Source organism: Macrobrachium rosenbergii, chromosome 49 (assembly GCF_040412425.1).
Source record: "Macrobrachium rosenbergii isolate ZJJX-2024 chromosome 49, ASM4041242v1, whole genome shotgun sequence".
NCBI classification, from domain to species: Eukaryota; Metazoa; Arthropoda; class Malacostraca; order Decapoda; family Palaemonidae; genus Macrobrachium; species Macrobrachium rosenbergii.
Window position 1 is genome coordinate 26,585,822 of NC_089789.1, and position 24,506 is coordinate 26,610,327.

A 24,506-nucleotide genomic window follows, 5' to 3' on the forward strand; every position below is an offset into this window, starting at 1 on the left:
ATGTAATGAAAATTGACATTCAGATTGGTGTGATTACTGGTTGGAAAAGCAGTAGACAGGTCACTAACTGAAGAAATAGATGTTAAGGTAGAAGTTGAATTACCATACATGCACACAAAAGATGGTCTCATGTTTAGATGCCAAATTTCAGTTAAAGAAGTTGCCATGAAATTATCTTATTTTAAGAAAATAGTATATATAAGTTACGCCATATGAACAGGATACTAATTGACTTAATATAATAAAATAAAGAAGATAAAACATTAAAGATATTGTAGCTGATTCAGATTTTGTTAATGCTACTGAAGTGTATATGCACAATATTAACATTAAACTTGCCTTCTTTTTCAACAGAATTAGCAATATGGGAGGCAAACCTAGTACAGTGGAAGGAGATAAAAGATCACATGTTCAGGCTGGAGATGGAATAAGATCTGTCAGGACAACTTCAGTCTTTAAGGCTGTGAATTTTGAACTTTATGTTAAACCAGTAAGTACTGTATGCAGTATCTTGTGAATTTTTAGTGTTATATTAAACCAGTAAGTATACAGTATCTTGTGAATTTTTAACTTTATATTAAACCAATAATTATACATTATGATATCCTTCTAACACTCCTCAAGATATTTTCTCTACCAGAATTTGACTTTGTTTGATTGCTATATATTTTCTGCAGAAATATACCTGTTGATTAGTTTTCAATTATATGTAACCCATGTTTTACGAAAGCTTCTGTAGCCTTTTAAGGTAGTGATGGTCCTGGAAGAGTTAATGTTGTAGTTTTTAATGTCATGCAGTTCACTAACTCACTCTCATAATTGCCTTAGACAACTGCTACAATTCCATAGCTCATCAGCTGCATCAGTTTTTCTTTTTCATTCATTCCAGTTAACTTTCTTCAAATCTCTACCCTGTGGAATTAGTTCCTAGGTCTAAGACCAGTGGCCTCTGCATCGGTTTGTTTTTATTGATTGTTGTGACAGTAAAAGGCTTAGCTGCCACTGTCCAAGCTTTTTTCAGCTCATACTCAAGTTGACCTGCAAGAAACAAAGCTTCATAGCACTGTTGCAAAATAAATAAATTTTTTGACTAGTTCCGAAAGAAGGGCAGGACATTACAAATTTTAAATATACAAAGTAGTAATATACATACACTTCCTATGTACAGCCTAATACACAAAGGGAGGATCTTACTTGTTGAGTGGACAGCCCCGCCAATCCTTGTTGTAAAAAATCTTGAGGACGACAGCAACCGAAGATAAAAGAACAAAAGTATGAAAAGTACAAAAGACAAATATATGAAAATCTTAGTACATATCACAACATTATAGATGTTTCCACTCATAACAAAATTATGTTCTGGTACATAGGGAAAGGTATCATCAGAGGGATGAAATTCATATTGGAAGATGTGTAATGGAAGCTGTGCTGAAATGTCGTCCACCTGAAAATGTTTAGGCCTGAGATTCAGTGGTATGTGTGTCCATATGATCTCAGTGACAATCTCATCTTTACAATTTGGCCATGGACTCCAGGATGGGCTGGTATAGTGGGTATAACTCAGCATTTTATTCAGCTCGCCTACTAATTTTGTTAAGGCAGAATCTGTTCTTCTAACACTCTTGAGTCTAGGCCACTCTTGTGGCTTTTAATCACGTTGGTGTCATGCCTTTGAGGTAAAGAGTAGAAATTTATAGTAAGTCACTGATTCATTACAGTAGCAGAGAAATGGGCCATCTTCTGTGGTTGGTATCATAGATGGTCAGAGCCTCTCTTCAGCAAGTAGCGAACTTTCTCATCTTCCATCGCCAAGAGAAGCTTTTTTGGTTTTTGTGGTTGAAGGGGGTAGATCTCTCATCCTCATGGGAGATCTCTATGCATTTTCCTTGGGTTCTGTTTTGGCTGCTGAACAAGTTTTGTAGCTCACCCAGCTCCCCTAGGGGGACAGCTAGCAACTCACCTAAGGTGAAGGTAAGCGAGAGAGTTTCTGTGAGTGACTGTTCTCCTTCCTTTTCTCTTTTACCTTTCTCTCTTGTAGGGCAGGCAGACAGATAGCAAGCTGTCATGTGCTGGATGGACAAGTCATGCAGGTGGGTTTTCATGGCAAGGGCACCGTCTTTCATCTTTTTGTCTTTTGTTGATTGTTTAGATGCATGTCCCCCCTCTCTCTTGACAGGGAGAGGAATTGACAATGAAACAAACCCACTGGTTTTTATTAGCAAGCTTTATTGTCTCCAACACCATTGGGTTCTCTGAAGCCTTCTTCAAGGTAATGATGCAAACTCATTACTTTAAGGCCAGAAGACTAGCAGTTGCAACATCCTATATGTCTAACAAGCTAGAGGTGCAGGATTCCTTCCTCAGCTCTTCCAGACCAGTAAGGTATTCCCAGGTGGGTAGAACCAACCAGTCAGTTCAGAGATTTGCCCAGGCTCCTGCTACCAGTGGGTAAGTCTCCTATGCAAAGAACGAAGGTTTGTATTTGTGTAGGAACAAACAGCAAATTTTTAAAGTGATTTGTATATTTCTTAACATACAAACCTGAAATTCTTTACATTTACGTCCCACTTCAGCCACCCCTCATTCTGATACCTGGGCTGAAAGGCAAAGTGGAGTGCAGACTGATGAGTGGGTAGGGCTTTACCCTACTGTCAGTGGTTAATGACCTTGTCTGAAAGTCAATGGCCGTTCTAGCTGGAATTCACAAGCTAAATCTTATGTGAAGACTTCAGGTTTGTATGTTAGGAAAATTAAAATTACTTAAAAAATTTGCTGTTTTTAATGATTAGTAAAATATTTAAAATAAATTTTAGTAGTAACACCTACATTACTTTCTTCTTTTTGAAGCAACCTCAAAAACATTAATTTCATTATAGTTATTTGTGGGAGGGTGTGAAGGGTAAAGGTCTTACTCAACTTGGAGTAGGTATGAGTGATCATATCTCAAAAGTAAAAAATGAATTATCTATATATCTTATAATTAGTTATGTACAGTATAAAGCTACTTACAGCTTTACAAATCACTGTATCTCTTTCCATTTCCATCCTTCACACTTCTAGCACTTTTTTAGTAAGTCAACATAATTAATGTAGAAATCTTGAAGTTGCCTAAAATTAATGTGTAATATATAAGTTTGCTGTCAAATAAAAAATCTAAATAATAAATTTAGGTGAGATTATTAAGAGGAATTTTCCTTTTCAGAATCTTGCTGTGATGGCTTTTGGAGTGGTAGCAATTCTATGTAGCACAGGGTATTTAGCTTACATGAAATCTCAGCATCGGGAGTCGAAATCATATGTTGCTATTGCAGAGGATGATACTCAGCATCTGTATCAAAAGCGTTCAAAATGGGATTGATGTAACTTTGATTTTTCTAACTTTTCTTGTGTATATTATGTTATATCCTAAAATTGTATTGTAAAGATTGCATTATATAGTTTGTAACAAATTGCTTTTTTAACTATTTCCCGGGTTTTATTTTTAATTATGTATCATCAAAATTTTAGACCAGACATTAATGGAATCTCGTATGTATGTTACACAATATTGTGAAGAGGGACCACTATTTTCCTACCTTGGGATATTATCCAGATTGAGAAAAGTGTTGCCCTCCCCAAAGAATATTTGCCAGAAGAAGAAAATAAAACTGTCAGAATTCTGGCTATTCTAAGTAATAGGTTTGCAGGTGTCAGCAGAAGGACTGAGAATAAATAGCAGAGTTTTTTTTTACTTGAAAAAACTATTAAAGGTAGAAGAAATTACAAAAATTAGTTACATAATTCACTTTGACAATGCTAACAACATTGATTCACAAAAGTACTGTGCTTCTGAAGACTACATAAGCAAAATTTACATAGATTAGCTATTGCAAATAGACCTGATGCAACCACATACATCTTTGGTCTAGCACTGTGGCCAAGATTGCATCCTCCTCTTCAGGTTCCCATACACCTGAAGAGGATGCTACATTTAGGAAACTGGTGTTGTCTGGAGGTAGGGCTAATATCGCCAGACAGCTAACTTGTGGGCAAACCTAGTGCTCAGGAGGAGAGATGCTGCTTTGTCTCAGGTCTACATGTTTGTCGATTTTCGAACGTGAGCATGAACAGCTGCTTAACTTCCAGACAAGGTCGTTAACTACCAAAGGTAGGGGGGAAACCCCTCCCACTCATCAGTCTGCACTCCATTTTGCCTTTCAGCCCTGGTACCAGAAGGAGTGGCTGTTAGGAAAAATAAAAATTACTTTAAAAATTTGCCATTTTTTCATACACAAATACAAACGTTCGTTCTTTACATAGGACATTTACCCATTGGTGGGGGGAGTCTGGGCAAAACTCTGAACTGACTGCATCCTGATCGCAACCCCTTGATGAGGCAGGGGGCTTACGGATCCACTGCAGTGAGAGTATATGCTCTTTTACACCTATTCTCTCTGCTGTAGATTCAACTGAACACTGGGACCTATAACTCTTTTGCTCCTCCTCCTGTGAACTTTGAAGGAGGGTGGAGTTGAACGGCATGCCGCTCCAGCTGTAGAACTAGAGTACCCGACGTGGTTGAGCGAGGAGAAATTTTTGTTAAACCATGCCCTCAGTGCTGGATCCAATCTCGACGGAATGACGACCCCTAAGGCACTGAGGGTATAGTTGCATATCCTGGTGAGGACCCCAGAGCAGTTTCCACTGTGGGTAACAGTTGCTCCTCCCCCTGTTGGGCCATCCTGCTGAGAGGGGCCTCATCCTGGATGAAGCTGATGTTATTCATCTTAAAAATACGAATCCTAACCTCCTTATGGCTTCTGGCTTGGCAATGGATTGTTCTAAGGAAAGCTCAATTTACAAAAGTCAGTGGTTAAAACCCTAATACTATGTATTTAGTAAACCCAAAAAGAGTAAATACCATCATGACTCACTTTGACTCTCTCTTGTGGGGTGGAATTTAGTCAAGGTTTCTATCCTTGGAAACTAAAAAAAATTTCAGCATTAAAATTAGAAAATGTCGTTCAGACAAAAAAAGAAAAGTGGCGGATCTTTCCTAGATTGTGACCCCCAACAAAGTTCGGGGGCTGTTATCTAGGACTAATGTTTCTTGGGGGTCATTATCTTTATGATATTTACAGTCTTTTATTTTTGTTTTTATGGTAATCCCCAACGGGCTTGTACTAAACACGCCACAAAGGTTGATACGTACCAGGTTAAATAAAACCCTTGGGGGTCACTATCTAGGGAAGATGTGAAGTGGCTTATGGAAGCCACAACAAAATAAGCCAAGTCTGAAGACTATTTGTTAATAAAATGATACTATGAAAAAACATGATACTATGAACTGCTTTCAGGGTACCATTGTACTTCTTAAAAATAATAACGAACCAATGGGGAAGAATGAGCTATTAAACTTTCTTAATAAGAGATATGCCAAGTTCCAGGATTATGAAGTATATGTTGTACCAACTAAAAAAAAAAAAAATAGACATATATTAAAACTGCAAAAAACAAAATTTGAAGGTCAAGAACTACCTAAAAAAAATAACAATTTTAGGCGAAAACAGAGAAATATGACTTTATGTCCCAAAGCCACTAGTGTCAAAATTGTAGTAAATATGGGCAAAGAAATGTTGAAATTAACATGTATGAGAGTATTGTGGATCTGACGAACATGTCACACAATGGAAGTGCAGTGAACCAAAGTGTATAAACTGGGCAAGATCATCATGCAAGGTCCAAAAACCATATGAATAATGTCTTCATGTATGTATATATATATATATATATATATATATATATATAATAATGTATATATATATATATATATATATATATATATATATATATATATATATATATATATATATATATATATATATATATATATATATATATATATATATATATATATATATATATATATATATATATATATATATATATATACAGTATGTGTGTGTGTGTGTGTGTATATTTGTATGTATGTATGTATTCAGCATTTAGTTTTGGCACTATAGTCTTTCATTCCATCCGTCGCCTCACCAACGTAGGTATTAGGTAGATGTGGCATACGCAAAGATACCTTGTGATCGGCTGCAATCAATTTCCCGATATCTTAGGCTTACTTTAATAAAGATGCAAACTACTACTTCACACGTTCTACATAAGACATACACATTCCGATTTATTTAGATAGTAAAACAATACAGCACAGGAAAGACAATCTTGTATCTACAGTAGTCTAAGCAGATCAAACACAAATAAACGACGGTCTTTCAGTAACTGTTTTGTCTCATTGTAGATAGCTAGAAAGATCTCTGGCAATGCAAATAAAAGGTATTTTAATTATTTCTCGCATGCAAATTACGTGAGTAGAGGCAATATTCGAAATAGCATGGAATATTGTTGTCTATGAGGCATGAAGCTGTCTAGGAAAGGTAAAAGGAACAGCCACTGCAATGCTGGATGGAAGATGATGCATGACAATAGTAGTCTGGTTGTCTTCAGAATACTTTGCATGTTTACAATTTTTTTTATTGCATTTACAAATCTTTAAAAGAGCCAAGTGGTTGGGCAAAAGTTTGAAATCTGATTGAGGTCCCGTCACCCTTTGCGTATTGTTGACATATATATACGTCATAAAAGGCTAGCCTAGACTTTTTTTTAAGTAAGGCATTGGAATGAATGATTTTCAGTTATCAGGCGTCGTGACTTCTATGGTCATTGACGCCGATCTTAATTAAAGGGCTACATAGTGTAGTATATTTATAATACAATTAAAACTTGTAGAAAATAAAATTATATCTTATGTAAAACTCCAGCTTCTAAAATATATTTAAAAATGCCACTAGCCTCATGCATCACATCCTCTCCAAGGATCATTGGAAAGACTCTTAGAGTGAATAAAGGTTACCGTACAATAAGCAAGTAATTTTGATTACTTTGAAATGAAAATGTCTCAGAGAGGGCCAGTGAAATGAAATATCTGGCATAGGTCTGTCGTTTGCTTGTCAATGCTTCAAGTTCTAGTATTTAACTTAATTAAAGATTGTTTTTCCAGTTTACGGACGTCGATATAATTTTGGTATCATAATGAAATTATTTTTACGTCCATGCAATGAAATCTACATGGAATAATGGTTGAATGATAACGAAAATTTGATATCTGAACAGTTTATAGGCCTAGGTATACCTGTAGCCTGGGTTATACCAGTGAGAAAAAACAATTATTGAAAGCTCCATAGTTCGTTTGTGTTTGATACAAGTAGACCGATAAAAGCTCGTATTTTTTGTGCCTGTAAGGATATATTATCGATACAAATCGGTGTGTTTATAAGGTGTGACGGTTCTGGTATACATAAACATTCAATATTGTTGTTCCTAAAGAAATAGTCTGAGCTACATATGCGTATATATCACATCATTACCCGTTGAAACCGCCTAGAGTGGCAAACAATAGCACATTCGTTTCCCAAGCATTTCCACTGTGAATTTGTTACTATTGTTAGTGCTAAGTCAAGTTCCAGCGCTGTCAGTTTCAAGGGAAGTTCGTGCAGCAGGGCATTAAGCAACTTTCCAGTTTATATTATATTAACACTCAGTTACTACTCATGATGTATTGGCAGTGAATCTATGGTTAGCATCTTGGTTTTGAAATATCTGAACACGTGCACCAGATAGGGTTAAGACAGAGAGACTGGTAGCGACTCGTCGTCACATTGCTGGACGGCCGAGTTTGCGGGTGACTACAAGATGAAGGCATCCTGTCCTTCATCTTGTGTAGATGGTTGATGCATGTCACCCCCCTTTCTTTAGACAAGTGGAGAGAGAGAGAGAGACAATAAAACAAACCCAACAAGCTAGAGGCACAGGATTCCGTCCTCAGCTCACTGGGCAGAACCAACCAGTCAGTTCAGAGATGTACTGAGACTCACCCTCCATTGAGTGAGTCTCCTATGTGAAGATTGAGGGTTTGTATTTGTATAAGAACAAATAGCAAATTTGTAATGTAATTTGTATTTTTCCTAACATACAAGCCTGAAGGGCTTTATATTTACGGCCCACCTCTGCCATCCTTCATTCTGGAATTTCTGGTACTTTGGCCAAGAGGCAAAGTTGAGTGCTAACCAACGTGTGGGCGGGGCTTCCCCACCACTGTCGGTAGCTAACGACCTTATTTAAAAGTTAAACGGTCATTCCAGCTTGTGTCTGCAAGCTAAATCCTATGTAAAGACCTTCAGGTTTGTATGTTACGAAAAATACAAATTACTTTAAAAATTTGCTATATTGAACTCTTCCCCCTTTCTGTTGGGACGTTTTTGAAGAGTCTTGTCACACAACTCACTGAACAAGCCCGACCACAGAATTGCACAATATATGCTCTTCTTGGAATGGGGAATCTGGAAAACAATACTCCCAAGTTTCCTCTTCCTCAGCCTAAGAAAGCTTGGTATGACCTCGGAGCCATATAAGCCTCCAGCCACTATCAAAGGATACCTGAAACATCAGAGGAAGAAACAACAATAGCAGCAGCACCCCTTTCAAAGTAGACAAAGATGCTCCTACCATGGAAAAGGGAAATTAGCTCCTGGACTCCGTATTAAAGGTAAGTGAAGAGGTGGCACTCGGTATAACTTGCAGTCTTCGTTCTTCTGCATCATCACATGCAGTGGAAATCCCATGTTTAACGGCTAGGGTGGAGCTGGTCTCACCTTCACCCTCCTCCTCTAAAGAGAGCTTCTACCAAAACCCAGACACCCCTCTTAAAGGGGCCAATAGAGAAAGTAAGAATGTCTTGGGTTTCGCGCAAGAAACTTTTTGCTCCCTGGGCTGAACGGATTTTGTTCAGCTGCACCATCCACCGTCCTATCCTCAGTGTGAGAATTAGCCACCTTAGGTAAGTTTCATCTCAAATAATATGAATTTTCATAATAAAAATTATAATTTGGTACTTACTTGCTGTTACAACTTAGTGGGGTCTCAACTACTCTCAAGGAGAGTAACGAGTGTTCTGACAAGAGCTAAACAATTCAAAACACACCTGGTGGAGAACAGGTGAACTAGATTGTCATCCAGGTCAGCCAAGAAACCTTTTCTTTTATTTGAATTCTGACTTACTTACTTGCGTGGAGATGCAACTACTGTATTTGTAACAGTACCCAAATAATTAAATTTTATATGAAAATTGATATTTTCAGGTTACTTGTCACTTTTCCTTTTAAGCATACCTGCACCTGTTAGAAGTTTTAAGCTGTCGTACGGCCATCTCAAAATTGTTCCAGTACCATTTTATTCATAAATAGGACTTTTCTTATCTTTATACCATCTCATCTCATTATTCATGTGTTCAGTTGCTTGGATTTACTTAAAATTATAGTGGTGTGTGTTCTTTTCCTCAGACCGTTGGAAGAACCATGGGCCACTGCTGCAGTTCTTAACTTCTGTGAGTTACCTTGTCCATTCTGGGCAGCCATTATGTTCTTTGCATTGTGACATGTGGTATAAATATTGTTAACTTTTGCAAAGTTAATTTGCATACAGTTATGTTTTGTTTATGTTAGTTTGTGTTGAGTGGTAACTTAGGTTTAGGTGCACTGTAGTTTATTGCATGTTAAACACCTCGCTTGGTTTTAATTGCCTGTTCATAGTTTTTGGTATGCCACAGGTTCATGTCAGTTTTCAAAATGTAGTGTTTGTTTTTATGCTTGCTTCTCTTTGACATTGGTGAAAGTACGTGAATTATTTAATATGTTATGTTTAAGTAAGATTTACACTTACTTTCACTCTTACATTATGTCACTATCAACCTTGCTCATTCTATCTTTATACCATTAGATTTTATAATGTTGCATACACCCTTAGCATTGATAGTTTATGATTAGTAATAATTTTTGACCTTACTATATTATGTATTACTGATGTTCCCAGCAAGCAGTACTGGCATAATTAATGTGTGGTTCTTGATAGAGGCAAGTTTATACACAAGCTTGCTTATATTTGTAAGAACTGGTCCTTGAAAGAGGTTATATAGCAGCAAAAGGTGCTGTAAGTGCTATAATGTATCTGATGACGGGTGCATAATTGGTATCAGAATCTTCTGTGAGTCCCTGTGCACCTTTTTGTCAGACCTTGACAAGGTCTAACCCTACAAGCAGTACATTTTTTTAACACTTCTTAGTTGCCAATGACTGGTATGTTAATGAGCTACCTTTTGTTTTTTTTTCCATAAGAACATGGAGGATCTAGCGCCTGCCCGGTGCTCTGAGGATTATAGCTCATCTCCTCATTCAGGTAAGACCTCCTTCACCAGAGGCCTTTTCAGTGCTGTCCATATCTGTTGAAGATCATACATTGACTCACTTGTGAAGCCATGGTGTTCGATAGAGTAGCTTTCGTATGGGTAGGACATGTCTGTGAAGTGCTCTGTGTAGAAGTGCCTGACTTGCGTGATGTTCAAAGTGAATACGAAGAAAAGGAAGGAAAAAGAGAAAAATACTGTAGAAATTAAATCAATTATAGGAAAGAACAAACTATCATACGAACATTATCTCATAATTATCGAAGCATTACGTAAAGATGGAACACTAAAGAAAATGTTGGAGAAGGATGATTCAACCCAAATCAAGAGAGAGTCAGCAACCTGCAGACATTGCTCTGGGGAAGTTGATGATGAAGGAACTTGCTGTGAAATGTGTGATGCTTGGTTCCACTATGAATGTTCAGGTATTGATGTCAGATACACACCCATACTTCGGAGTGACAACATATTGTATGTATGTAATAATTGCAAGAGGCCTGAACAAAGAACACAAAAAACTTGTTGAAGATGAACTTGAAGGAATAAAAAGAAAATACGGAGATATTAACAAAGCTGATTCAGGATTTGGCTCAGAAAACTAGTGACGTAATGATCAACATAGATGAAACCCAAAACAAAATGACAGTTTTGATAAAGATGTAAACACCATGACAAACATGGAGAAAACTTATGCTGAATCACTAAAGACAAAAAAAGTGCTTCTGATCAAATCTACAAATGATGAGAGCACAGCAGCAAATGAAAAGAGACAAATTATGAGTAAAATAATGGCACCAGTTGAACAGGTTAAAACAACAAGAGATGGACACTTATTTGCAAGATTTCCAGAGAGGAAAAACTTAGAAAAGGCAAGAATAGAGATTCAGGAAATCAGCAATATATCAGTAAATGAGAAGGGTAAATGTAAACCAAAAATAAAAGTAGTCTGTGTCCCGAAGGATGAAGATGGCATTGTCGATAACGTAAAGAAAAGTTCATGGGCAGGTAACCTCATTTCTGAAAATTGTTAAGGAAATGATAGCCAAAGGTGATGAATCTAAACACTATATCATCAAATGCACACCACAAATATGAAAGGCTATCTATACAACAAATTATAGAAATGACCAAGCATGCCCTAGATGTGGTGAAAATCAAAAATCAAATGAACGTGCCAGCAGCATCTTCAAGTGTAAAAATTGTGTAAAGAAAGGCCATAGTGATACTAAACATAAAACATATGATGGCAATGAGTGCACAGTATGTAAAGAATATGTGTCAAAGGTGAAAAATAATACGGATCATGGCTTTGACTAATAATCATCTATGCAATTTAATAAACATATAGTCCATAGGAAATAAAACTAACACTTTTAGAAATCTTATAAATGATCACAATCTGGATCTGTTTGAACCTAGAACAAATTGTAAGTTAGGCGAGAGAGCATGTGTACACTGTGCACCAAGACTATACAACAAAGTACTGCCTAAAGTGAAGAGCATACAAGAAGAAAGTAGATTTAAAAAAGAACTAAAAACTCTCCTGTTCTGCAGGAGCTATGACACTGAAGACAATTATAAAATATAAGAAGCACCATATTTTGAAAACGTATAAAGGTCCACCAGAGAGGGAATTATCCATGTGGATGGCTGTACATAAACCAAACAAAGTAAAGTTACTGGAAGACCACCTGATACCAATAGCTTGTTCCATGATACACCTATCTCAGCATTTATGTCAGTGATACCACATTCTGATCCTCGTGCTGGCATAGTAGCTCACTAATCACTCAAGATGGTGCACCACCAGCCATTCAATCACTTTCTGGTAGTGCCTGTGATTGAGATACACACTCCACCCACTGTGTTGAGTCATGGTTGACTAGAGAACTATTTACTTCGCTCTAATAACTCTGTAAAAAGTCATCAACGTTCTTCATGTCAGTTGTATAACTGTGCTTGTGCCTTAGATTTCTAGGAGGATATGTGATTCCAAACACAATAAGCAAAATAGGACTCCAGATATATCAAATAAAATATGGCTGTGTACCCATCTGGCTACGATAGCAAAGGCCTGCATGATCAGTAAGCCTACAGTCTACAATAGCTTCACAGGCATTAGCAGCCTTGCTATACTTGTTAAAGTTCCTTCCATTATAAGAATTTAAGATTTGTCTTCTGTTCAGAGGTGTGACATGATGATATCTGCTTACAAACCTGTATCATCATCAATGGGTTGCTTGCATTATCAAAGTAATCTTGTGTCTTGCTTGCACTGTATGGTCATAATACTTGTTCTTGTTGAGTGTGCAGCATGGGGGTTCTCTTTGCTCACCTTTCTTACCAATACCTAGTGTCATGTGCTCTATCTTTGGCTCACATGTCCTAATCTATTCATGTGCATATCCTTCACTCCATTACCTCTGTTAGTAGAGCTGTCACCCTTCAAAAGTGCATGATTCTGTGACACGAGTACAAACATCCAACTTACTTCCATTGGGCATGTGACTTGTGTGTGTGCAACGGCACCTCCATCCCTCAATGATTTTTGCGATTGATGCTTATCTCTGCTGTGACTTATCAGGAATTCTTCCTCTACCTGGTAATGATCAGGAATTCTTCCTGTACCTGGTAGTGACTTGTCATTCTTAGTAGAAATAGTGGCTTCCTAGTGGAAGATGACAGCTGATACTAGCAAAGACATTTGTCCCATCCCTTACTTGTGCCCTCTGATTCTTCTATTTTTGAGAAAGGTGATTTCTCCTCTCTCGTAAATAATAGAGTTGTAGTGGATCTCGATGTGAAGCCACCAACTCAGATCGTTTTTAAATCTTCTCATGTGGTTTCTGATACTAAGGGTGAGCTTTGACATGTCTGAGGACAATGAGGTCTGTTGTACACCCAAGCAGGACAAAGTATCATTTAATGAAACATTATCCTGGATATGCATCATAATGAATTTAGAGAAAAAGCTTCTCAGTCAGGGCAGTTACAAGTTGGGTGGAACCTCAGCCTGTGCCCAACAAACATTTCCTGGAACTGAAGCATTGGCTTAAGGAGCCATGCGTAAGTAGTTGGTGAATGTATTTGAAAATCACAGCATTATGGGCAAGGTAAAAAGACTGATGACCTCATTAGGCTGTGCTTCTATTTTAAAGATATGTATAATTATAATGTTCTAAGGAGGAGTGGAAGGTCATTTTCAGTGGGTTTAAGGATGGATGATGATTTACTCCTTGCCTCTATTCTTCTACTTCATATGTTTCTACTGTTTGAGAAAGTTGGAAGTTGTTTGTGTTGGCAATTTTTGGGTTACAGGTCTGCCTTAGCACAGGGTTTGAAAGTAGAGGCATAGATTTGGATATTTCAACTTAGCCAAGGTGTGCATGAAAGAACTTGTATAGCTTCCCTTCCATGATCTCTTTAAAGTTCCTTTCCGAGACTTATCTCTGGTACTGAAGCATCTAGCTTGCCAAAGATGTGAACTGTTAGAAGTTTCTTAGAAAAATCTTAGTTTGAAGACAGCATTTTTTGTAGCTTTGGACTTTGCTAGACAAGTGAGTGACATTCACATTCGCACTCTCTCTAGCCAGGCTTCTCGAACCAAGAATTAATAGTGCATTAACACCTCATATGTTACAAGATGTGTGGCTCAGACATGTGAAGCTGGAAGCTTATGACAGTACCACTTGAATTACAGGTACTCAGTCAAAAGTGTAAGAGTCCTGAAATTGGGGCTCTGTCCACTTCCCTGTCTTGTAAAAGGAACATGGAGGTTAATTCTATCATTAACTTTGCTTCCTGGGGATCCTTATCAAAATTTTATCATTTCCACTTCAGGGATCTAGCATAAATCACTTGATATGCTGGTCTTGTTGCAACAACAAGCCAAGCTTTAGCAGTTCTTGAGAGGGATGGTAAATATATTTCAGAGTCATCTTCCTCTTCATTATAACACTTCAGTAACAATAGCTTCCACGATGCTCCCTCTCTTCTTGAATGAAGCTTCATGTGAGTAGGGTGAACGAGATATGCTGTTTCATCTGAGGCAAAGGTTTTGTCTTTTTGTCTTATAAGAAATGAAATGAAAGTTAGGACTAATATAATGTTTTGCATGTATAACCAAAGCAGTGGTTTTTTTTATTTTCATATTTTATAAGATTGTATATAAATCAAATGGGCAGTTTTCTATTATTTTATTTGAAACATGAAAAGTACAGTGTACAATTAGAAAAAAATAAATTACATACAAATCATCTATATAGTACTTTACATACGTTATAATATGCAAAATCCTATTGCCATATGAGTAGGTTTAACATTTAGTGATTACTGTACAAACACCTAAAAGGATAACTCAAATTTCAGTTTAATAACCGGTGCACAGTAACTGAACTGCTGGCAAGGTGACCTTAAAGTGACTGTGTTTTTCTGTATCAAATATGCATCTACTGTATAGGTGCAATAAAAATATATCTTTTCAATTCTACATTTGATTTTTTGTACAAATATCATTAACAGTCATGAAAAAATAAAAAAAATCAGATAATTTTGTAACAAGAAATTGCTGTTCTTTCAAATCTCTCAACAGAAAAGAAAGCATCAGGTGGGCTATACATCATGGCTCTCCTCTGCATTTACCTAATATACTTGGACAACATAAAAGACTATATACACAGTTTGGACTGATAACTCTTAACTCAAATACTAATGTGGGATCTGAGCCTCTTGGTCTGTTCAGTGTGAAAATACTGTATTCAACTTGTAATGATCTATTACACCAAAAAAATTCTTGTATTTCACATCTAATTGGTAAAGAATTACATCTTTAAAATAACTTTGTTATAAAAACAGGTTTTTTTACAACATTGTTATAAACTCAATCATTTCTTTTTAGATCCCAAAACCAATTTGTGATGATTGTGATTTTCATTCATTCATTCATTATAATTATAGTTACATGAATAACCAAATATGTATATACATATATATATACATATATATATATATACAGGTATATATTACTGTAATGGTAAATCCATTTTATCAGAGTCTTTAAATAAAAAGCATTAATTTGTCCATAGCGCACGAAAGCAGGCATTTTTATTGAAAATCAAGAAGATGCTACCTAAACCCATTATCCTTAATATTTTTTGTATGGCAGTGTTCTTTTATATATACATATATAGATATATAATACATATATATATATATATATATATATATATATATATATATATATATATATATATATATATATATATATATATATATATATATATATATATATATATATATATATATATATATATATATATATATACATATATATATATATATATATATATATATATATATATATATATATATATATATATTATATATATATATATATATATATATATATTGCATGTGTAAATATATATATGTATATATAAATAATCTTCTGATATACATGGTTACTCTTAACTGTATTAAAAAAAACTAAAAAATGCTAATTACCAAAAGAATATTCATGCAACACACAATTTACAAGACCTACTTTTATTCCATTAAAAATAAACTTAAAGCACACACTTCCAAAAGTCCAAAATAATGGCTACATAAATTACAGTGTTTCCAGTCTTGAAAATATGCAAGATATTTATTAAAGTAACGATTCATTAAATGAGTCTCTTACAGCTTGGAAATCATTATGTATTATAGACTCAAAAGATGTAGTCTTTTTAGAAAAATGATGCTACTGTAACTTCTGATTTAATCACTTTTAATTTATGGCTTTCATATCATGCTGAGATCAACGTCTTCCAGACTGGCACGTAGCATAGAATTCTGTCTTTTGAGATATAATTAGATGGTACTCTTCCATACTTATTTCCATTCGTCTTATTTCCTCTTCAAAATTTTCCAGTATCAATTCATTCTTTTGGAAAACCCCATCCATTTCTGAAAAAGCAGAAGGTTGTTAGATTTGACGAGTATGATGTTTTTACATAAAAAAAATTTAAAGAAACAATGATGACTAACTTTTTTCCCTCACATCTGTTATGTAAGCTAATGATATGTTAGCTGGCATGCCATTACCTTACATTTCAAGTGAAAGTGGGAACTGCATGGACTACTGGGAGGATCTTCATACCCTACAGGGTTAAAGATCCCTCTCTTGTGAGGTGAGACTTTCATTTGTTCCTACAGGAATACAAACCATTGCCTATTATATAGGATTATCTTTCAGCACGAGCTGGAAAGTGGTTGAAACTTGATTACAAGTTGGTTAACACGTTGAAATGGGAGTTGAGTGGGGGACTATCCTTCACTCACCAACCATTGCTCTCACTTTTCTCCTGACTGCAGTAGAGAACAGATGTGTTACACTTTCCTGTCGTGACTGCTGGTTGAGAACCTGGATTTTTGATGAATATTCTCTCACAGACATTCTCTTATGTTTAATTACATTTATTGTGGCTTACTGCATTTTGTTCCTACAGAATAAAAACTTATGCCTTTGTTGGTTGTTATGCCTCCCATGATAAGTTTGCTTCTCTAATTAATTTGGTTGCAAGGGAATTTCCTGTAACAGACTTCTCCTTGCTAATATTTGTTTGGGGTTTGCCAGGAAAGTAGTGGCTTCTAATGAAGAGTTCATCAGCAGCTGTGTTATTCTGTGACTTATATCCTAATAATATTGATGCTTCAGATGTCTGTAAGGCCCTCCTTGACTTGGGACCACCTTGATGTGGTGAGGGGGTTCTTGAACCCCCTGGAATTTGTTCTTGGGTTCGAGTCCAAGAGTTCTATACAGTCGACACTTGCCTATTCATGGTTCAGGATTCCCGGCTTCACCTATTCGCAGATTTTTTTGTGGAACTTATAACCGAATTATTTGCCAAAAATTTGGTAATTTGTGGATATTTTTGTCAATAAATATTCACTAATTACTGTATTTTCATGTTATTTTTATGATTAAATACATTTTTTATGATAAAAAATTATTTACTTATGGTAATTCTAAGCCGGCTGTCCGCGGTGAATTAGACTATGGCAATTGACGTTTTTCCATGTTATTTTACTTGCTTTACAAGAATTTAAATTAATATTTTGTCAGCCGGGTGTAATTGAACTGTAATTGACCTCTGAAGACTACACGACTTGAATTACATAACGCGGGGTAGGTCTAAGCCAGCATCCCGCGGCGAGCCCACCACCCCACTCCATAGATAATACAGCAAAATTGTAACCAGTAAACACCCCTACGGTATGTTAGGTTGGTATTTTTAGGGGTGTTTACTGGTTACAATTTTGCCATATTAGCTATGGAGGTGGGTGGGGGGCTCGCCGCGGAATGCCAGCTTAGATCTCCCCTGTCGGTAGTATAGTCTTCAAAGGTCAATTACAGTTTAGTTACAACCGGCCGATAAAATATGACTTTAAATTCTTGTAAAGCAAGTAAAATAACATAGGAAAACGTCAATTGCCATAGTCTAGCAAACCGCGGACAGCAAACTACTGTATCACTAAAATGTATTTATTTTTCAATGCATATTAAATATTAAGGTACTGTATACAGTACTTAACCCAGTGTTTCCCTATGTACTGTACAAAGAAAATGGGACTGCTTCAATACTGTATGAAAGAAAATGGATGTACTTGAAAATAGGGGTAACTTGAATAGTTTCTACACTTAGCTGTAACCCATATATATTTTTAAGGATAATTTTTTAAGATGACTCTGGAATGATATTAAAGTGTTTTAGATAATAGTTTAAGATACATTCTGTGTAGGATGATAGGTTAAGGTACGAGAGAAAATGGATGTACTTGAAAATAGGGATAACTTGAATAGTTTTCAAACTTAGCTGTAAGCCATATATTTTTAAGGGTAAATGTTGTAACAGGACTTTGAAATTATATTAAAGTGTTTTAGATGATAGTTTAAGGTATATTCTGTGTGGGATGATAGTTTAAGGTATACATTTGGTGTTTGAACTATTAAAATAAGCAGTTATAAACATTTTTAGAGGGGTTCTGGTTTTTAACTATTTAAAAAGCCAGTTATAAGCATCTTTTGAGGGGGATGTCAAGTATTCATGGATTTTAGCTATTCATAGGTGTTTGTGGCCCCTATCCCCTGCAAATACCAGGGGCTGACTGTATGTATATCATTACCTATTAACCCTTACTGGGTGGGCATAATCATATGAGGAACTATAACAAGTTTTGAGCAAATGCCAGGCTACCTCTTATGAGTATTATTATTGCATGCCATTCAGTTTGGATGAATTTAGCACGAAAAATGTCATATCACTTTAATGGCCCATAAATGACTTATGGCAACTGTAACAGCTCAGCATGGGAAAGACATTGATCATGGGCAGATCTCTCACCCGGACGTCTTTTTATTTATTTGCTCTCAGTAAATTTTATCTTTTACAATAAAAGTTCAAATTGTATTTTACAATAAATATAATCATCTCAGTAAATTTGTTACTGATTTGTTACTGATTTTAGTTCTTATCTGTTATGATATTGAATGAGCTGTAATTATAAAATAAATTTGTAAAATTAGCATATTTTTATAAGCGTCTTGGAAAAGAGGCCCCGCACAGGATTGTAAATATTCACTTTCAACTTCCTGTGGAAGGTACAGAAAATTTTTTTTCTTACACCATATGCATTTGTATATTTTCCTCTTTCCATTGAAGTGTTTTGTCTTAAATTAGCCAGCCTTAAAGTTTCCCCAGTCTAGTGGTGTGCTTAATATATATTTAGCCCGTCCTGTAAGACTTTGGGTTGTCTTGTGGAATTTTCCACTTTTGTTGAAATTTGACTTGATAAATAGGAAAATGTATCATAGCTGGGGATGGGGGTTTATATCTGAAGCTAATAGTAGGAACTGTGGTAGGATCATCAACTACTTGATAGTGTTTGGACCTGAGGAATATTACATTGAGACCTCAAAGGTGGAACTATTCTGTAGAGCTGGACCATCAATTCCAGTGGTGGTGTGGTTCTGGGGATAGGACTCTAAGCATTCTGTCCAGTTTGCCTATACATGTAATATGATTAGGGTGGGGATGATTGTATTCTTGTAATACTCTTAGTCCCAACAAGCTGGTTTGGCTTACACTTGAGCCACCCTAATTGTGTTGTGCCATCCCTGTGGGGTAGGATAGGGAATAGACATTTGGAAGTCAGCTCTTACTGGTGTCACTGGTAGAGAAATAAACTCCAGAAAGGCTGATGATATCTTTTTTAGATTTTCAGGTTTGTTTACTAATTTTTTTTCTACTTTCTCACTTCGATCTTTATGAATAGTAATAAAGAATTAAGTACCCTGGACCCTTTAATGGTATCCTTTTGGCACAGATGACGACACCTGCCAAGAATGTCAACAGCAATTCCCCTCAAACAAGTAATGGATTGGTCAATCTGAATGACAGTAAAGATAATACAGTAAATTCCCATGTAAGTGAGGTTACTGTGACACTTGTGGTAATAATAATAATAATAATAATAATAATAATAATAATAATAATAATAATAATAATAATAAAAATAAGTAATAAATCACAGAATATGGCTAACACTGAAAAACTGAAGATTCTTCATATGAAAATTCACTTAGAAACTGATTATGAGATGCTGTATGAGACTTAAAGATTCTGGGACAACTGTCGAAGTGAGAATGAATCTTGATATCTAGTATAACGAAAAGTGGGGTGCTTGGATATTATTTAGCAACCATGAGGAAGCTTTCAAGGTAAGTTGCCACATTAGTACTGTACTGTAATATCAAAATTCATAATTTAAGCATTCACTGCAATTTCTGTAAAATTGTTCCTAATGGCTTGGATGTTTACGGAACTACCGACTGGACCAAGAAAACAAATAATTTGGAAATGGATATACAGTACTCTCAGTCAGAAAACCTAATCCTCCAATGTGACTTATTGCATCAGCCAGAGAGAATAATGGTAATTACTAAAATGAACAGACTCCTCCAGGAAAAGGTTGGAACAATAAGATATGATGATATCCCCTGTTTGGACGAAATAGCGTTCTTATTTATGCAGTCTCTTGCACAGTCATAAATGCTTTGCAACTTAAAAACAAACAACAGTGTAATGGTAACTGATGTCATACCCCATTTGAAATTTAGTTATGGTAGGGGCGTAATCTTCAACAGGGATCTGTATGAATTTACAGGAGAGGAGATATTACGAATGTGTCCAGTAGAAGTGTGGAAGGTACATAAGATTCCTAGGACATCTATGATTATCCTTACTTTTGAAGGACCTGGTGTACCCTTCCATGTGAACATTGAAAGTGACAGAAAAGCAGCTAAGCCATTCACACATAGACCACCACAATGTTGCAGTTGTTTCAAGTATGGACACCCATCGCAAATTTGTAAAAATGAAAAAAATATGTGGTACTTGCTCCGTGCCTGAAATGGAGATTGCAAACTTGAAGCCATGTGCTTCAACTGCAATATGAATCATAAATCTAATGACAAGAATTGCCAGTAATAAAAAAACTGAAGCAGCAGCCTGATATTCTGATCCGTCTTGAGTCCGCCATATATGAAACATTTGCATCCTAGCAAAATCATGTACTGTTTTTTACTTTGAAAAGGCATATGACACAGCTTGGAGGCATGGTATACATATAAGTATACAGTACTTGAATCAGGTTTGAGAGAAGAATTGCCTTTATTTATCCAAGCATTTTTGGCATGACAATTTTTTCAGGTCGCAGTAAGCGACACACAATCTGAGAGAAAATGCCAGCAAGAAGGAGTTCCCCAAGGTAATGTACTTAGTGTGACATTGTTTGCCTTAGCCATGAAAGGGATATCCTCTGTTGTCCCCCAAGATATTTTATCCACTTGCTGTACATGGCCTGTCTATATAATTTGCTGGAAAACGAATCGCAATGGTTGAAAGGAAACTTCAAATGGTACTGGAAAAAACTACTCATTGGACAGAACGGAATAGTTTTAAGTTTTTCTCCAGTAAAACTATTTTAGTGCACTTATGTCACATTTGTGGAATACATCCAGACCCAGATATATGCGTACATCAAAGGCCAGTGTATCCCATGTGCAGAAGCAACCTGTTCTTAAACTTAATTTTTGACCATAGGATAACATGGATTCCTTATTTGAAAGACCTAAAAGTTTGGCGCAAGCAAAGAAGTAGCAGTTGTCTGAAATTCACCTCAAAAGGTCTTTCAATGTAATAGCAAACCCTCTATCAGGGAATAGAACAGTCTCGGCCAAGTGGATGTTAGACAATCACTCCTTTCAATTAATTGTCAACATGCTTCCATATCTGGAAGTGGACCTGTTTGTCACATGTGAGAACCATCAACTTCCAGTGTGTGTGTGTGTCTCCGACCTGACATTCACGTAACAGCAAGAGATGCATTCCTACAAGACTGGAACAAATGGAGAACGATACACCTTTTTCCTCCATTGTCCCAGATTTCAAAGGTTTTTGGAACAAACTCTTAACTTTCAACAGAACCGCATACTTAATAGCCCCAACTTAACCATACAGGCATTAGTTTCTATTGCTTCAACAACAGGCGAAGAACTCAATTCCATTATCGTCCGCTGCTCTATCCTAGACAGTAGGAAGGAAAGTCATCTACGTGTCCTCCTTGCTGAGCCGAGACCTTCACGTGTGGAATTTAAAATTTTGTGTACCGTGAAAATTACCCACCCATTATTGCTAGCTACCTAGTGCAAAAACTACAGACATAATCTTTTCAACAATAATAGTCTGTATGGAAAGTATGATTAGATTATATCCATGCTATGAGCCCAGTCAAGATCTCTGCTGACATACGTCTACATTTTCTTGCATATCTTTTTGAAAACAAGTGCCTTGCTGTTACAATCTGTTGACATACATCTACATTTTCTTGCATATCTTTCTGAAAACAAGTGCCTGCCTTGCTGTTACAACAATCATGGCATACAAGGCAGCATTGTCAGAACCCCTGCTTTATAGATTTGGAATTGATTCTAACATAAAATTGTTATTTACCTTCTCTGGTCTTTTGCATTGCAAAGACCTGCTCCTGCAAGGCTTCCCATTCCTGGATCCCCAAATAAGGTACTTAGGCTTCTGTCAACCCCTCAGTTCATTGGGCCCAATACAGCTACAATATATATGCTAAAAAAGGCAATATTCTTGAGTGCTTTTGTATTAGTGAACTGAGCTCTCTTAGACGGGGACGACGCTACATTACTCATACAGATAACTGACCGTCATTTATTGTGTTTCCTGGCCCATTATTCCTCACCAAGAATAAGAACCTTTTACAGAGAAAATCTCCTATTCTGATAAGGGAACTCAATTTGTCAAATAAAACTTCAAGCACTTAAGGTTTACCAAGCAGCAAACATCCCAAAAGGTCTGATTTTCCTACACCTTAGTATAACAAACCACTCCATCTACATGGGCTGAAAATAGTTGTGCAGCCCCTTATTAAAAAGGCAGATCCCACTCCTTTCCTAAGTTGTTTGACACTCGAAAGGTAAGTACATTGTTAGCTTTCTTTGGAAATGCTTCTTTCGAAGTCTTCAAGCGAACAGGGTGGTCACCAGGAACAGTACAGTATTCCTAAAACATTATTGCCACAAGCTCATACAAATTCAACCACTATACACTGTGTTTCAGTAGGTGGTATAGTAAGTCCTGACCCTATAGGTGCTACAGTAGAAAACCAGGGTTCTTCTTGATTTGGTGGGTCTGCTAAGATATCGCTGGGAAGGTGCAACAATACCGCGACCAAACCCAGCATATTTAAGTAAGTCACTTCAGAACTAAACTTAACTATAATGTTTAGTTTCATGTTCTTTGTTGCCAAACCCTATGGGTATCTGGAATAAAGAATGTAGTTTATAAATTGTGGTTTAACTTTGGACAAAAATTTTATCTGGGTTGTTGGGATTGAATTTTGAGAGCTTAGCCATTTCGTCACCTGTCAATTTCATTGGCAATCTCCTTTGAGGACGTACAGCAGCTACGCTATCAAAAAACCTATTTTTGGTAGCCGCTGTGAGTCCTCAAACCGACCCACTTCCCTGACGAAAAGGCATGAGATTTGGGTGAATATTTATCCTGCATAGACCTGAGAGTAATGAGTAAATAGTCTCGCACAGAGTGCATGGTTGCCACAATAGTGGACGATGTGTGATGCGCAGTTGCCACATCTGTAGGTTAAGACAAGGAAGAATCTAGGCAGTCGCTGTAGACAAGAGAAAGAGCCCTCTTGTCTTGAGTCCTATACTCTATCAGTGTCAACGTGCACTACACAGGCTGAGACCAACTACAGTAAAAGAGAATTCTTTGAAATTGGTTGGTCTATCTTATGGAGCCCTCTAGGGACCATGAGAGTAACTCCTTTAAGGACTCACAGCGGCTACCAAAAATAGGTTTTTCCTGCATCAAAACCTGTTTTTTAAAACTTATTTTTTAATAAAATAAAAATATCTGTTCCTAGCAAAATCATCTAACAGCTAAGGATAGCAACAACATATTTAAAATCTATTTACTAAATAATGCTTACCTTTTAACATGTTTAACTTAGCAAATGCTTCTGATGCTAACTTATTAGCTTGGTTTTTCAGCTTTTCTGCTCTGTTTCTTGCCTCTTCTGCTGCTCTGGATTTAATTTCTAACTGTTCAGCTACCTTAAGATAACTCTGGAAAAACAAAAACATTTATGTATACACAATCCTCTAGAATATAATCTGTCTGAGAGCAAAATTTCATATCCCTTACTACCATCACTTCAATCATTTAAATGTAGTTTATATTTTGTAGGTAAAATCCATTAGTACCTTACTTAAGGATATCAGCTGAGTGCTGAGGTTCAATGATTAGGGATATAACTTGTGGATGAGAGGTATAACCATCAATCTTCTTCACCCAGTCTGTATGAAGGTTCATATATAAAATAAATCGTCTGCACCCGTCAGAAGGAAGAGAAGAGTGCCCTCTATACAAGAAAATAATTTTTATGTATAAGAAATAAAGCTCATTTTTAAAAACATAAACTGGAGAAGAGGTCAATCCAATAGCTTGTTTAAGAGATCTGTCTGATTAAGGGGTGAAAATTTGGCTATTTTTTTTATGCCGGAAATAAAAGACATCAACTTTAGCACAAAAATTCCGTTTTGTCACTCATTTTTTGCTCCTTGTTCAATGGG

At 36.3% G+C, this 24,506-nt stretch overlaps 1 protein-coding gene and 1 long non-coding RNA gene across 11 annotated transcripts in view; one reads left to right on the forward strand and one right to left on the reverse strand.

Moving 5' to 3' along the window:
* The first annotated feature begins 350 nt into the window (after positions 1-350).
* Positions 351-24,506, forward strand: part of LOC136832202 (uncharacterized) — a 53,382-nt gene continuing 29,226 nt past the window's right edge. The window contains exons 1-2 of the long non-coding RNA XR_010851113.1: positions 351-490; positions 9,384-9,427. This is a non-coding gene — a long non-coding RNA (uncharacterized lncRNA). The remainder of the gene's footprint in view (positions 491-9,383; positions 9,428-24,506) is intronic.
* LanB1 (laminin subunit beta-1) overlaps positions 15,840-24,506 on the reverse strand; it is a 121,945-nt gene continuing 113,278 nt past the window's right edge. For all 10 annotated transcript variants that reach the window (XM_067093026.1, XM_067093025.1, XM_067093024.1 and 7 more), the window contains 2 exons: positions 23,864-23,999; positions 15,840-16,228 (listed from right to left, as the gene is read on the reverse strand). In XM_067093026.1, coding sequence (XP_066949127.1) covers positions 16,080-16,228; positions 23,864-23,999 — 285 coding nt within the window. In that variant the 3' untranslated portion in view covers positions 15,840-16,079. The remainder of the gene's footprint in view (positions 16,229-23,863; positions 24,000-24,506) is intronic.